This window comes from Salvelinus sp. IW2-2015, linkage group LG30 (genome assembly GCF_002910315.2).
Source record: "Salvelinus sp. IW2-2015 linkage group LG30, ASM291031v2, whole genome shotgun sequence".
Taxonomy (NCBI): Eukaryota; Metazoa; Chordata; class Actinopteri; order Salmoniformes; family Salmonidae; genus Salvelinus; species Salvelinus sp. IW2-2015.
In genome coordinates this window covers 8175673-8187905 of record NC_036869.1, presented here as the reverse complement: position 1 = coordinate 8187905, position 12233 = coordinate 8175673, and the positions used below count along the sequence as shown (strand labels likewise).

Sequence of the window (12233 nt, the reverse complement as noted above, 5' to 3'; positions counted from 1 at the left end):
ATTATAATGGATCGTTACCACATGGACCCAGCTCAGTTCATCTCCAACACCCACCTGCCCAGCACCCGGCTGGGGTGAGAAGGTCACCATCTACCCCCTATCATCATATCAACCACCTGGTTGAGTTCAGTTGGGCACACCATAGAAAAGGAAACCAAAAGATTGGAATAGTATGAAGTCCAAGTAGTCCGTCCCTGATTTAGTTTTTGTTTCTTCTGGCGCTAATGAACATGACCCTGGTTTCTCAGGTATAGGTTCTGGAGGTAGAAAGTAGAAAGGTGCGTCACACTTCCTGGGAAAGGATTCAATGCAGTTCTATCAGTGTGAGACATCAGACTACAACAGGATGTGGAGTTCTGTACAAGTCAAGTATAACAAGATTACAAGGCTGAGCCTCAGAAGTGCTTCCATAAGCATGTAATTATGGTTCATAGTCCTACACAGAGCCAGGGTTGAACAGAGAGAGAGAGAGGAGAGAGAGAGAGAGAGAGAGAGAGGATGTGGTGGGGCCAGTAGTGTGGAGATTGAAACACTGGCAGGCTAGGATGTGATGAGAGGGTATAAGTTACAAATTGCATGCTTCAAGATTAAAGAGAGATAGAGGGAGARMGAGAGAAAGAGAGAGGGGAGAGAGAGCGAGAGGGAGAGAAAGAGAGAGAAGAAAGAATGAGTAAGTAATATGATTGCAGAGTGTCGGACAATGTCTATAATTTTTTAACGGCATCCTATTGACTTTGCAAATACGAGTTTATTGTAAGAGCATTTTTTTACAGCGTGTTTGTGGTAGTTACAATTCAAATTAAAGGTAGTAGTTACAATTCAAATGAAATGTAGATGGTCCTATAGCATCACTGCTACTCAGGAAGAGAATATGTTGTCAGGGATAATTACAGAGAGGAAGTTTTACAAGCCTTGTATTATTGTGTCAATAACACAAGCTCTGCACTGAGATTCACAGACATGATTTCCCTATGCTTCTTCCACCTTATGGTACGCACCACTCTGATGCTGTCAGTTTTAGAACCACTCTCCACACTCTACTTGCACTGCAAGTACTAAATACATAGCTTTCATGGTAATACAATGAAGGGGTATCTGATACAGTCATGTATGTTAACATGTAGCTCCTGACTGGAACATGCCCAGTAGCCTGAAGGAGAGAGGATTCCTGCACAGAGTACAGTTTCTATTACACTCAATCGGACATTTCATCACTGGCTAATGCTTCTGTTGTTACTGACTTCCTGTGAAGTTATAGCTCCTCTGTCTGTGGCCTCATGCTCAAGGCATTTAACTACTAATGATTAAAGCACAATTTATTGACAAGTAAATAAATTGTTATTATACAAATAATTAAAGAAAAGTCTTTTTTTATATTAAATCACTGATTTAATCATAGTAGACAATATTTATTTGATTATCCAAAGGCAAAACTTTTGAGACACAATTTGTCCGGAAAGTGATTACATGGAATGTAGCAAATAGGGAAAAAAAGATGACCTTATTTCTATTAAGTTTAGCTCCGTACAAAAATATATTACATTGTCATAGTAATCCGTTACATACTTTGAAAAGTAATTATAGACGTGGCCGATGTACCTAGTGTAACTTTATGAACAAATGCACAATCACCCTATTACGGGCAAGGTCATTAAGATTAAAGGCATCATTACGTGTTCCACAAAGAAATGGTGATATACCTGATCAAGTGTATTTGTGGCCTATGCTATGTAGGAAAAACAAAAACTTTGAAAACAAGGATAGCAGAATACAGGAGTAATACCAGGATACTTGACCAGAGAAACCCTGTGGCTGCGCATTTCACGGAGGCTCGTCACGACATCAGCTCTCTGAGATACATTGGTATTGAACATGTTAAGACTCCTAGGAGGGGGTGAGATACTGCTAATCTATTACTGAGAAGAGAATTGTATTGGATTCACCGTTTTTGTACCATGTCTCCTAAAGGTCTAAACCAAGAGTTTGATATCAGAACATTTCTTACATGAATTTGTCACTTTGATTTGTCATGCCTTCCAGGTCTCCTACTTGGTCATTTTGTTCATATATATTATTTTCTGGAACTACTATATGTGCGCGTCTCATTGATATCAAATGATTAGATATGCACGAATTGTTTTTGCACCCACCATGCGTCATGTGCTTATTTGGTCATGTGAGGTGAAATGTGTGTATTTTGGGAAGTGAGCACTCAGTCTGTTTGACCAGAAGAAGATCTGTTTGGGATGGAAACGTTGTCAGTAAAGCTGTGAAGTGGGAGCTTTAACAGTGTGAGGGCCTTCTTGTTCTAGACTAGCATACTTTGAAAAGTAACACAAAGAGTATAGAATCACTATTTATATACATACTATGCCATTTTATGTTATTATAAACATTACTATTTGGACAACATACTCAACTGTTGATAGGAACACTTCATCTCACGATGTCTAATGTGGTTCTTGTACTATTTAAACTAGTCTCATTCTATCACATACAAAAACACATACATTTACAAACACATCCACAGTGGTCAATATTTGGCAAACCAGTTGCACTGTCTGAAGAATCATTGCATAGCCTTCTCCATATAGCTACTTTAAACATAGCGAACACATTGGCTCCATCTAAACAAAACTAGTGTCTGTTGGTATTGCAGTTGTTTCTGAAGTGGGGGCCCAGAGAGGCCTTCCATCCCCTCAGAGGTGTACAGAGCCCCCCTGACCAGACGTCTCCGTTCAGTCATTTTTAGGCTGTTCTTCAGCCCAGTCCTCCTGCCCAGAACGTCCATTCTTCCCTTCCTTTCCCTTCCTCCTCTTGGGCACCTGGGGTGTGGAGCTCTGCCCCTGGGCCTGCCCAACCTCCACCTCTGACTTCCCATTCCCTGAGTCATTGTTCTGCCTGGAGTAGCGTTTACACTTGCAGGAAGTAACCACAGTGATCTTGTAGGTTCTGGAGCTTCCGTTCTGACACTGCAGTCTGATGCGCTGGGTCCGGGTCCGGTCGATGACGCAACGCCACTCCTGGGCCTCCCGCCGGCTCCAGAACTTTCCGGTGTAGCCGGGGCCGGAGCCAATCCAGTTGGGCAGAAGGTGGGAGGGGAGACACTCCCCAGCACACACCAGCTCCTTGACCGGGTTCAGGCTGGTGCACTGGCCGTCTGATATGTACTTGGTGGAGCGCAGCTCTCTGCAGCCCACCTTGCTCTGCGCCTGGCCCTGCTCTGTGACAGAGCGAGAGAGAGTGTTACCTTCTGTCAGATACATATTGTCAAAAACTAATCTTGCTGTCAAACTTTTAGGCAGAAAATTGAGTAATCCCAAAATGTTTAATATAAATCAAACGCTCCTCAAATGATAATGACATGCAAATACTTGAAATTATTTTAGGTGTGTTTGATTTATTTTGGAGTTGCATTTGGGATTATTCCATGTAATACTCTTAAAGATTCGTTTTGACAGTTCAACAATAACTGTGGCATGGTCAGGGTAATCTGATGTGCAGCATGAGTTAACAAGAGGTCCAACACAAGTTACAAATGCTTGAACTTTTAACTTTTCTCCCATTCAAACACTCAAGTCTCCCATTCAAGTCTGTGATTCAACTTTAGTTTATTTAACTCCCATTTTTGTCTGTGGAAAATGTGCCTATATACAGAATTATATAATTCCAATACTATATAATCAATACTTTAGCAATATACATATTGACCTTTTGCTAAATTACACTTGTAAACTGGTTTCCCCACAGTCAGGATCAGTGAATACAATGAATCTGTTTGGTCCACTATGAATTGTTGAATTAATCAATTTAGAATGTGCATAAAAATGCAACTCACCTTTCCTCGCATCGCTGGTCAAACGTCTTCCTCCGTTGCGTGCTTGATTCATTGATACATTACTACTCGGTGTATCCTGGACCGTACTTATCAACTGAGCGTTTAACGTTTCCGTGGCGCCGTTCTTGACAGCTTGACAGCTTCTTATCAGAAGGCAAAATAGCGCAAGCTGGTACCCACTCGTGGTAAGAAGCATCTCTGCACCTCCCCGTAGGCACTCGGCAGGCAGGTAGGTAGAGAGTGAAAGAATGTCTGTGCCGCGATCTAAAGGAGGAATTAGGTCGTTATGATGTTACTTTACCTGTTGTTCAGTCGCTTATATACCCGCCTCTTGTTTTGCCACAACATCTTAGTGCGTACATTTTCTGAATGACCTAGGCGTTTTCACTCATAGCCACGCCCACAAAAGCAAAGGGCAGTGCGTTTTTTTACAGTTTGTTTACTCCTCCAAGTACTGTGTACATAGGCTACCAGTCAGTTGAGTCAACACATAGACAGACAATCAATAGATGTTTCTGTCAATATAGTTTGATGAACGTTGCTGTCCTCTAAGGATAGGCCAGTGGATAAAACATGATCAACACCTATATAAAGGCTTATAATAAACTAGCAATAATACTGGTTTGTTGACCATCAGGTAACTGTGTGTAAATAATGTATTAATTATTGAATTAATGTATGCAAATCATAAGTAGAGAATCAAAGAGTGCCACATGCCAGAGGCATATCCTTTGATACTCTATTTCATGATGATTTGTAAGTTTATAGTTAACATTTTATTCCATTTCTGAACGGATTGATTTGGCTTAGCAAGGAAGCTCAGCTGGAGACCCTGCAGTCAGACTAGGTGAGTACTTAGCTCTGGTCCAGGGCGATAGTGTGCGTTCCTAGCGGATAGTGGACCAAAGCTAGTGATTACTGTAGTTCTCATGTTGTGTTCTCTCATCCAGTGATCTCTCCATCTCTGCAGTTCAGGTGCTTCAGGTAAGCTCACCAACATGATGTATGATGCATTACCCAAATCAGAGAATAAGACAAACGTTTAGATCTCCTCCTTCATCCCTCCATCCACCCATTCATCCTGCCGACTCCTTGCCCCTATGAACCAGAGTGTCTGTTTTCACTCCTTTCCCAGGCCTGCCCTGACAATGAATTCACCCAACGTCTCCTCAGCTATGTCCCCTCCTTTGATAAGAGTGAAAATAAATCCACTGTAAAACTGTCCAGGCTCATGCCATATTGTTAAACAAGTAGCTTTTCTTTTTCATATCTTATTTCTTCTTTCTTTTTAAAAGCCCCRCTGTCCAAACAATCTCCTATTACCCCCAAAAAGCAATGTTAGTCATACTGTCTGGAAGAAGGGGAGGGGATGGATGAGGCTGAGGGGAAACTGAGAAGAGGGAACCTGGGGGCTTAAAAGAGGACTATCAAAGTTATATGATACCATGACGCAGGCAGCATTCGCACATTTATACATCTCAAAAACCGGAAATTTGAGATCAATCCTTTTATGCTTCCGTGAGTGACATGACATATAGATGAGGAGAGAGGGATAATAGAGGGGGAAACAGGGGGATGGGGGGGATGGCGAAACAGGGGGGATGTGGAGGATGAGGAAACAGAGGGGATGTGGAGGATGGGGGACTAGTGAGTTATGGCTCTATTGACAGACAGGCAACATGACAGCACCATGCTCGTTAGTTAGCTGGCCCCTATGAGCAGCAGCCACACACACACACACTATGAGCAGCAACCACACAATACACCACTATGAGCGCAGCAGCACACACACACACACACACTATGAGCAGCAGCCACACACACAACACACACTATGAGCAGCAACCACACACACATACTATGAGCAGCAACCACACACACACCACACTATGAGCAGCAGCCACACCACACACTATGAGCAGCAACCACACACCACACTATGAGCAGCAGCCACACACCACACTATGAGCAGCAACACACCACACATACACACTATGAGCAGCCACACACACACACACCACACACATGAGCAGCAGCCACACACACACTATGAGCAGCAGCCACACACACACACACTATGAGCAGCAACCACACACTACACACTATGAGCAGCAACCACACACACACTATGAGCAGCACCACCCATACACACACTATGCAGTAGACCACACACACACACACACAATGAGCGCAACACAACACACACACTATGAGCAGCAACCACACACACACACACTATGAGCAGCAAACACCACACACACACACTATGACAGCAACCACACACACACACTATGAGCAGCAGCCACAACACTATGAGCGCACCACACACACACACTATGAGCAGCAACCACACACACTATGAGAGCAGCGCCACACACACAACACTGAGCAGCAACCACACACACTATGAGCAGCAGCCCACACACACACTATGAGCAGCAGCCACACACACACTATGAGCAGCAACCACACACATACACTATGAGCAGCAGCCACACACACACTATGAGCAGCAACCACACACACACCACACTATGAGCAGCACCACACACACACACTATGAGCAGCAGCAACACACACACACACTATGAGCAGCACCACACACACACCACACACTATTGAGCAGCAGCAGCACAATAAGAGGCAGGGGCCACTGTCTGTTCTCCCGTGGGACCCTGGGCAGTGGAAGCTTGAGAACAATACTGACAGGAAGCGGAGACAGGGGTCTATAGAATTCTACAGCATGGCCGTAGGACTTAACTACCTTAAGTATCTGATGTTTGTGTGAGAAGATGGTCCAAGAGGGCTCCTTTCCTGCCCTTGGCCATGGGAAACTATAGTTATTATACAGATGGTGTTGAAGACCCACTCTGGCATAGCAACCAAGAGGAGGCCGCCAACAAAAAAAGGTCAACAATGGAGTTATTGAAATATTGGGAGATGTATTTGTTTATCAAGACCTTGTGTCTTTATGACTGGCTGACACATGACTATGAATTAAAGGTTACTGTCTGCACTGTGAGAATTGGTCATTGGAATGATCTTTGTTTCGTATAGAGAATGCTCACTCTCTGCAAAGAAAGTCTGACAGCATATTGTATAGAACTATAGATTCAGCCAAAACATCATCATGCTCCAGTACCCTTTGAACCCTGCCCACAGAGTGCAGTAGCTATATTACCAGTCATTAGAATCAGTGCAATGGATGGCATTAAAGGGGAAAGCTGCCATCTAGTGGCAAAACAAAAATATGGGAATGTCCCCATAACAACAAAATAGACAGTGAAGGACAAATATTAAGGCACTCTTTATTGTTGTGATTGAAAATGTAAAAGTGGAAACCAAAACAAATACCATTTGAGTGTAAAGGTTTGGCCAGCATTGAAGTCAGATCGTCATTGGGCCATCCGTGGATCATCTGTGACATGGACTGATATGGATACATCACTGGTAAGACATCCATGTGTCTCAAATTATAGCAGGAAATCACAAGTTTAGAGTAACACATAAATTAGCCCTTCGTATTGTGTGTTTTATCCACTGCCATAATGACATAACAATATGACACGTATTGTTCAGTAAGGTGGTCCTATTTACACATGAGTGCATTTTTCACATTACTACTGTAAGGGAAGGGAGGAAATTGTTATTTTAAGACATTACTTAAAGAATATTCAAGGCTCACATTTGAAATAAGAGAAGGAATTTGCTCAAAAGACATGCAAACAAGCAAAGCACATTAGAGCCAATACAGCTACACCTCAATGGCTGTGTTTACACTGGCAGTCCAATTCTGATCTTTTGCCCAATTTTTGGCAAAAGATCTGATCTGACTGGTCAAAGGACAATTTATTGGCAAAAGATCAGAATTGGGCTGCCTGTGTAATCGCACCCAATATGCTATTCTACATCATATACACACCCTGAATACTTCAGTCTCCCCTATTCTAAACAGAATAGACCTCATTGGGTCCATAGTAACAGTCCTTCCTTAAACTCCAGTCCAGCTGCTCGGTGAATAAAGCATTCATCCTCACTATCCCTGTTCTCTCAATCTGGACATCCTGGCCCATCAGTAATAATGCTGACTTTCTGATTTTCATCATTCCCCTTTAATCAGGGATTGATTCAGACCTCATACACCAAGTGAATGGAATCAATTCAGTTCAATATTCAATACAACTTCATTATTAATATCACTGAACTCTGGCCAATCAGTAACATTAATCAATGAATCAGTTAACTACCCGGTAGAAAAGAACACCAGCAGTCCTCCTCATTCCTGGTGGCAGGATGGTGGTCCCTCTGAGGATGTGGAGGGGCTGTTCAGCTGGTCTGTCGCTGAGGGACTGGGACACCCTAACGATGCCATGCCATTCACGGATGAAATAATTAAGTGTAACCAAAGTAATAGAGAGCGAAACGAATGAGAGAAACCATGTGCTTCTGTATCAGAGGTCGGAGGTGGTTTTCCTACCATGTTGCAGAGGGAACATCTCTTCTCTACCCCCCTCTCTCCACACGTAGTGCAGAAATCAGCGTCTATGAAGGTCATCTTACCCGTGAGAGCCTGGGTTAACACTGAGAATGCTGTCGGGTCGTTACCCTGGAGATAAGAGAAGCAGTGGAACATGGAATGTTAAACATTGAAGAGTGAACATTGCCATACGGAAAGGCATTTGTAATAACATCAATCGTCAATATAATCTAAATTCATTGAGAATGAACATGGACTTCATAATATGGATATTACACATTTTAAATGTTTTGCATAATCCAATCAATCTTCAATTGATTAATTTCCGCAGGGACAAATTACATGAGTCCATAGGAGGAGCCTTACACCAAATCAAATCAAGTGTTATTTGTCACATGCACCGAATACAACAGGTGTAGACCTTAGTGAAATGCTTACTTACAAGCCCTTAACCAACAATGCAGTTTAAAAAAAAATGGGGGATGAGACCTAAGGTTTGAATGGATGAATGAGTGGAAGTTCACTTACGATCTCCACTGGTGCGATGCTCATGACCTGCTGCTGTAGCAGTGCGGCTTCACAGAAACTTTCTGATGSAGTCTCGAATGAACTTCTCCTGGTACTGAGGAAACCATCTCCATCCCTCCCCTTCAACAGGCTGAGAGAAGAGACTTACAAAAAATGTATTTTAAAGACAATGAAACATGGAAATTGTCTAGGGAACTATCTATACAGTTTACATAAAGTATGCATGTAAATATAAAGCACTATAAAACACAACAATTAGTACCCAATGGTTAGTCTGGAAATGTTAACAACAGAAATAATTAAATTGGATGGGTACAGGTTAGAATGCTAGCAATGCAATCAATCACATCAACTACTGTCAAGAGAAACAAGATGATGCATGGAGAGTGACAACACACACACACACACACACACACACACACACACACACACACACACACACACACACACACACACACACACACACACACACACACACACACACACCACACATACACACACACACCTCTAGCTTGTAATGAACAGTCCAGAAGAAAGGCCATGCATTTCTGCAGAACATATCTAATGTAGTGCATCTTCATGGCCAGCACCTCGTTCATATCCTGCTGCTTCACACACTGCTCACACAGCAGGTCCATGACGTGGTAACACTTCTCTAATGCTCCCACGTCCACCAGCAGAGGGCATTCCCTGATCAGAAGCACCAGCTGGGGGGGTGGGGGGGGGTATAAAGTGTTACAGAGAATGTTAGAAAAAGAGAGACGGAGCGAGAGAGAAAGAGAGATAATTATAAAGAACGAGGGAGAGAGCGAACGAGAGAGAAAGAGTTATAAAGAGCGAGGGAGAGAGAACAAGAGAGAGAGAGAGTTATAAAGAGCGAGGGAGAGAGAGAACGAGAGAGAGAAAGAGTTATAAAGAGCGAGGGAGAGAGAGAACGAGAGGAAGAAGAGTACAAAACTAATACTTAATGATCCCACAATCTGAAAAGGAGTGAGAAAAAGATGGACAGAGACAGAGAGAATAAGAAAGGCCTGGTTGCTCCTTACCACACGCACCATTCCATTTAGCACGTAACAATCCATCGTATTCGTAGTACTCTATTATATAAACACTCTATAACGTACTGTATATCCTGCTGAGCTCCAATAGTGGAAGCTACTCTGCACTCTTAGAAAAATTATTCCAAAAGGGTTATTCAGCTGTCCCCATATGAGAGCCCTTTGAGGAACCCTTTTGGGTTCCATGTAGAACCCTCAGTGGAAAGGGTTCTATCTGGAATAAAAGGGTTTTACCTGAAACCAAAAAGGGTTCTCCAAAGGGTTCTCATATGGGGATAGCCGAAGAACCCGTTTAGGTTCTAGAGAGCACCTTTTTTCTAAGAGTGTGTGAGAGTGAAGCCGTCACAGCTCATGTTCTAGAGAGGAGATTCCCCATGTCAAACAAAGCTGTTCAAGAGAAACAAATGAACACTTTCCAATGTTTCAACAAACTGAAGTCCTATTACGTAAAGAAGCACTAACCTTCACAGAGACACTGTGGCAGAAACCACAAGCTGAGTCCTGACTGGTCACTTGGTATGCTACTGAATAAACACACTCTCCTATGACTTCATAACTGACTCAGAAAAACACTTGTAAATAACTAGGTTTTCTCATCTAGCCGACAAATGACAGCCACCAGGTGTATGCACCAGGTGTATGGTTGGTTAGACAGTCGTGTATGGTTAGACAGTCAAAACAGATAAGACTATTCTTGTACATTGGTGCACTGCCCTGACCGTAACATGACTTTAAGTAAACATTTCATTGGACGATGTATACCATGTGTATCCTGCACATACGACTAATAAAATGTGAAACTTGAAACATGACTTTAGCCAGCAGGCTTATATAGCAGAGGTCTGCGAGTGTTACAGTGGTACCTCTCTCTGTGTCCTGCGTTCACGTCCAGACAGATAGATATCTTTAGACAGATCTAAAGTGGGCAGCGGCACCAAAGTATATACTGTCATCTCTGCTTTCCCATCTGATTCTGACAGACTGGACACAACACATACACACACACAAAGACGTGGTCTGAAGTAGTCTGTGGGTTACATCTAGTGGCAGCGTGATGCTATTATGGAACGTCCTGGAGTACTGCATCCTGCCCTTAAGAGTCTTAGCCATATGTCTACAAAACAATGGGAAACATATGCTGCAGGCCTACACCCACATGTTATACATGTCTCTATGGCTACATCATCCCAATTACATCACTCTATTTGTTTGTGTCACTAACTATGTCAAAACTATTAGTGTGTATGTGTAGAGGATTTTAGTGAAATTCACTTTTAAATGACAGTTATGGTTTATAATATTCTAAACATCTCAAGGGTATTTATGGCTAGCATATGGATCTGGTACAAGGATATCTTGTGGAAATGAATGACAAATCTCATCTCAGCATTGTCAAAAGACACAAACAACACAGGTAACCTTGTCAGAGTTTTCCACAAGACTCCCTAGCCCCATCCATACATCAGAGAGTTGACTCTGACGTCCTTGGAGCCCAGCAGCTCTACAACATCTTGCACATCACCTGAGAGAGATTTTAGATATAGATTGAAACATGCAATACCTCGATCTCATACATTCTCTCTTATAAATGATCTGTACAATCTCTCATTCTCTCCCCATAGGTATACTCTACAATTTGGCAAGAAATAGCGATTGTGAAAACAGCTGCACTCCAGCAGTTTGGTATTAAAATATTTAATTTGTCATAATGATATTGCGACTACTATGGGAAGTAACCTAGGCTATTGAAATTATTACTATAAAATTATTACAGCTGTAACGAGTGTGCTGAGAGTCGGGAAGCAAGTACAGGGAGTGAGTGTTTTAATAAACAACCCAATCAACACGAAACACAAACAACGCACCGACATGAAAACAGAGTCAATAACACCTGATGAAATAACCAAGGGGAGTGACAGATATAGGGAAGATAATCAAGGAGGTGATGGAGTCCAGGTGAGTGTCATGTGACGCTGGTGCGCTTGACGATGGTGACAGGTGTGCGGGATAATCAGCAGCCTGATGACCTAGAGGCCGGATGAGGGAGTATACATGACAACAGCAAAAATGTAGCCTACTGAAAATGCAAGAAGCAAAAATGCCTKTGGATAATTGTTTTAATCATATTGGTGTGACAACGCAAGACAACATTGTGGCAAAATGCACTGAAAAAATGAAAATAACAGAAAAGCGTGTTTATAAAGTCAGGCAAAAAAAATCTACAAGCAATTTACCTGCAGCAATAACCTTAAATATATCCTGCTCGTGTGCTGAAAGATCGCCTTTCTTGGGAGCAGCCATTCTCTTTGTTGTTAACATGTAATTCATATTC

General features: G+C 42.5%; 1 protein-coding gene across 1 annotated transcript; it reads right to left on the bottom strand.

Moving 5' to 3' along the window:
• Window positions 1-728: 728 nt before the first annotated feature.
• LOC111955396 (sclerostin domain-containing protein 1-like) lies at window positions 729-4185 on the bottom strand. Its single transcript, XM_023975625.1, has 2 exons — window positions 3839-4185; window positions 729-3223 (listed from the first exon to the last, which is right to left on the bottom strand). Exons 1-2 carry the CDS (start codon window positions 4032-4034, stop codon window positions 2739-2741), a joined length of 681 nt encoding a protein of 226 aa, XP_023831393.1. The 5' UTR covers window positions 4035-4185; the 3' UTR covers window positions 729-2738.
• Between the last annotated feature and the right edge of the window lie 8048 nt (window positions 4186-12233).

Bases quoted from the DNA above. Each gene is read 5' to 3' on its own strand.
- LOC111955396 (XM_023975625.1), bottom strand. From the start codon at position 4,034: ATGCTTCTTACCACGAGTGGGTACCAGCTTGCGCTATTTTGCCTTCTG. The intron at 3,224-3,838 runs GTGAGTTGCATT...GCTCTGTCACAG, and splicing joins GACCAGCGATGCGAGGAAAG to AGCAGGGCCAGGCGCAGAGC.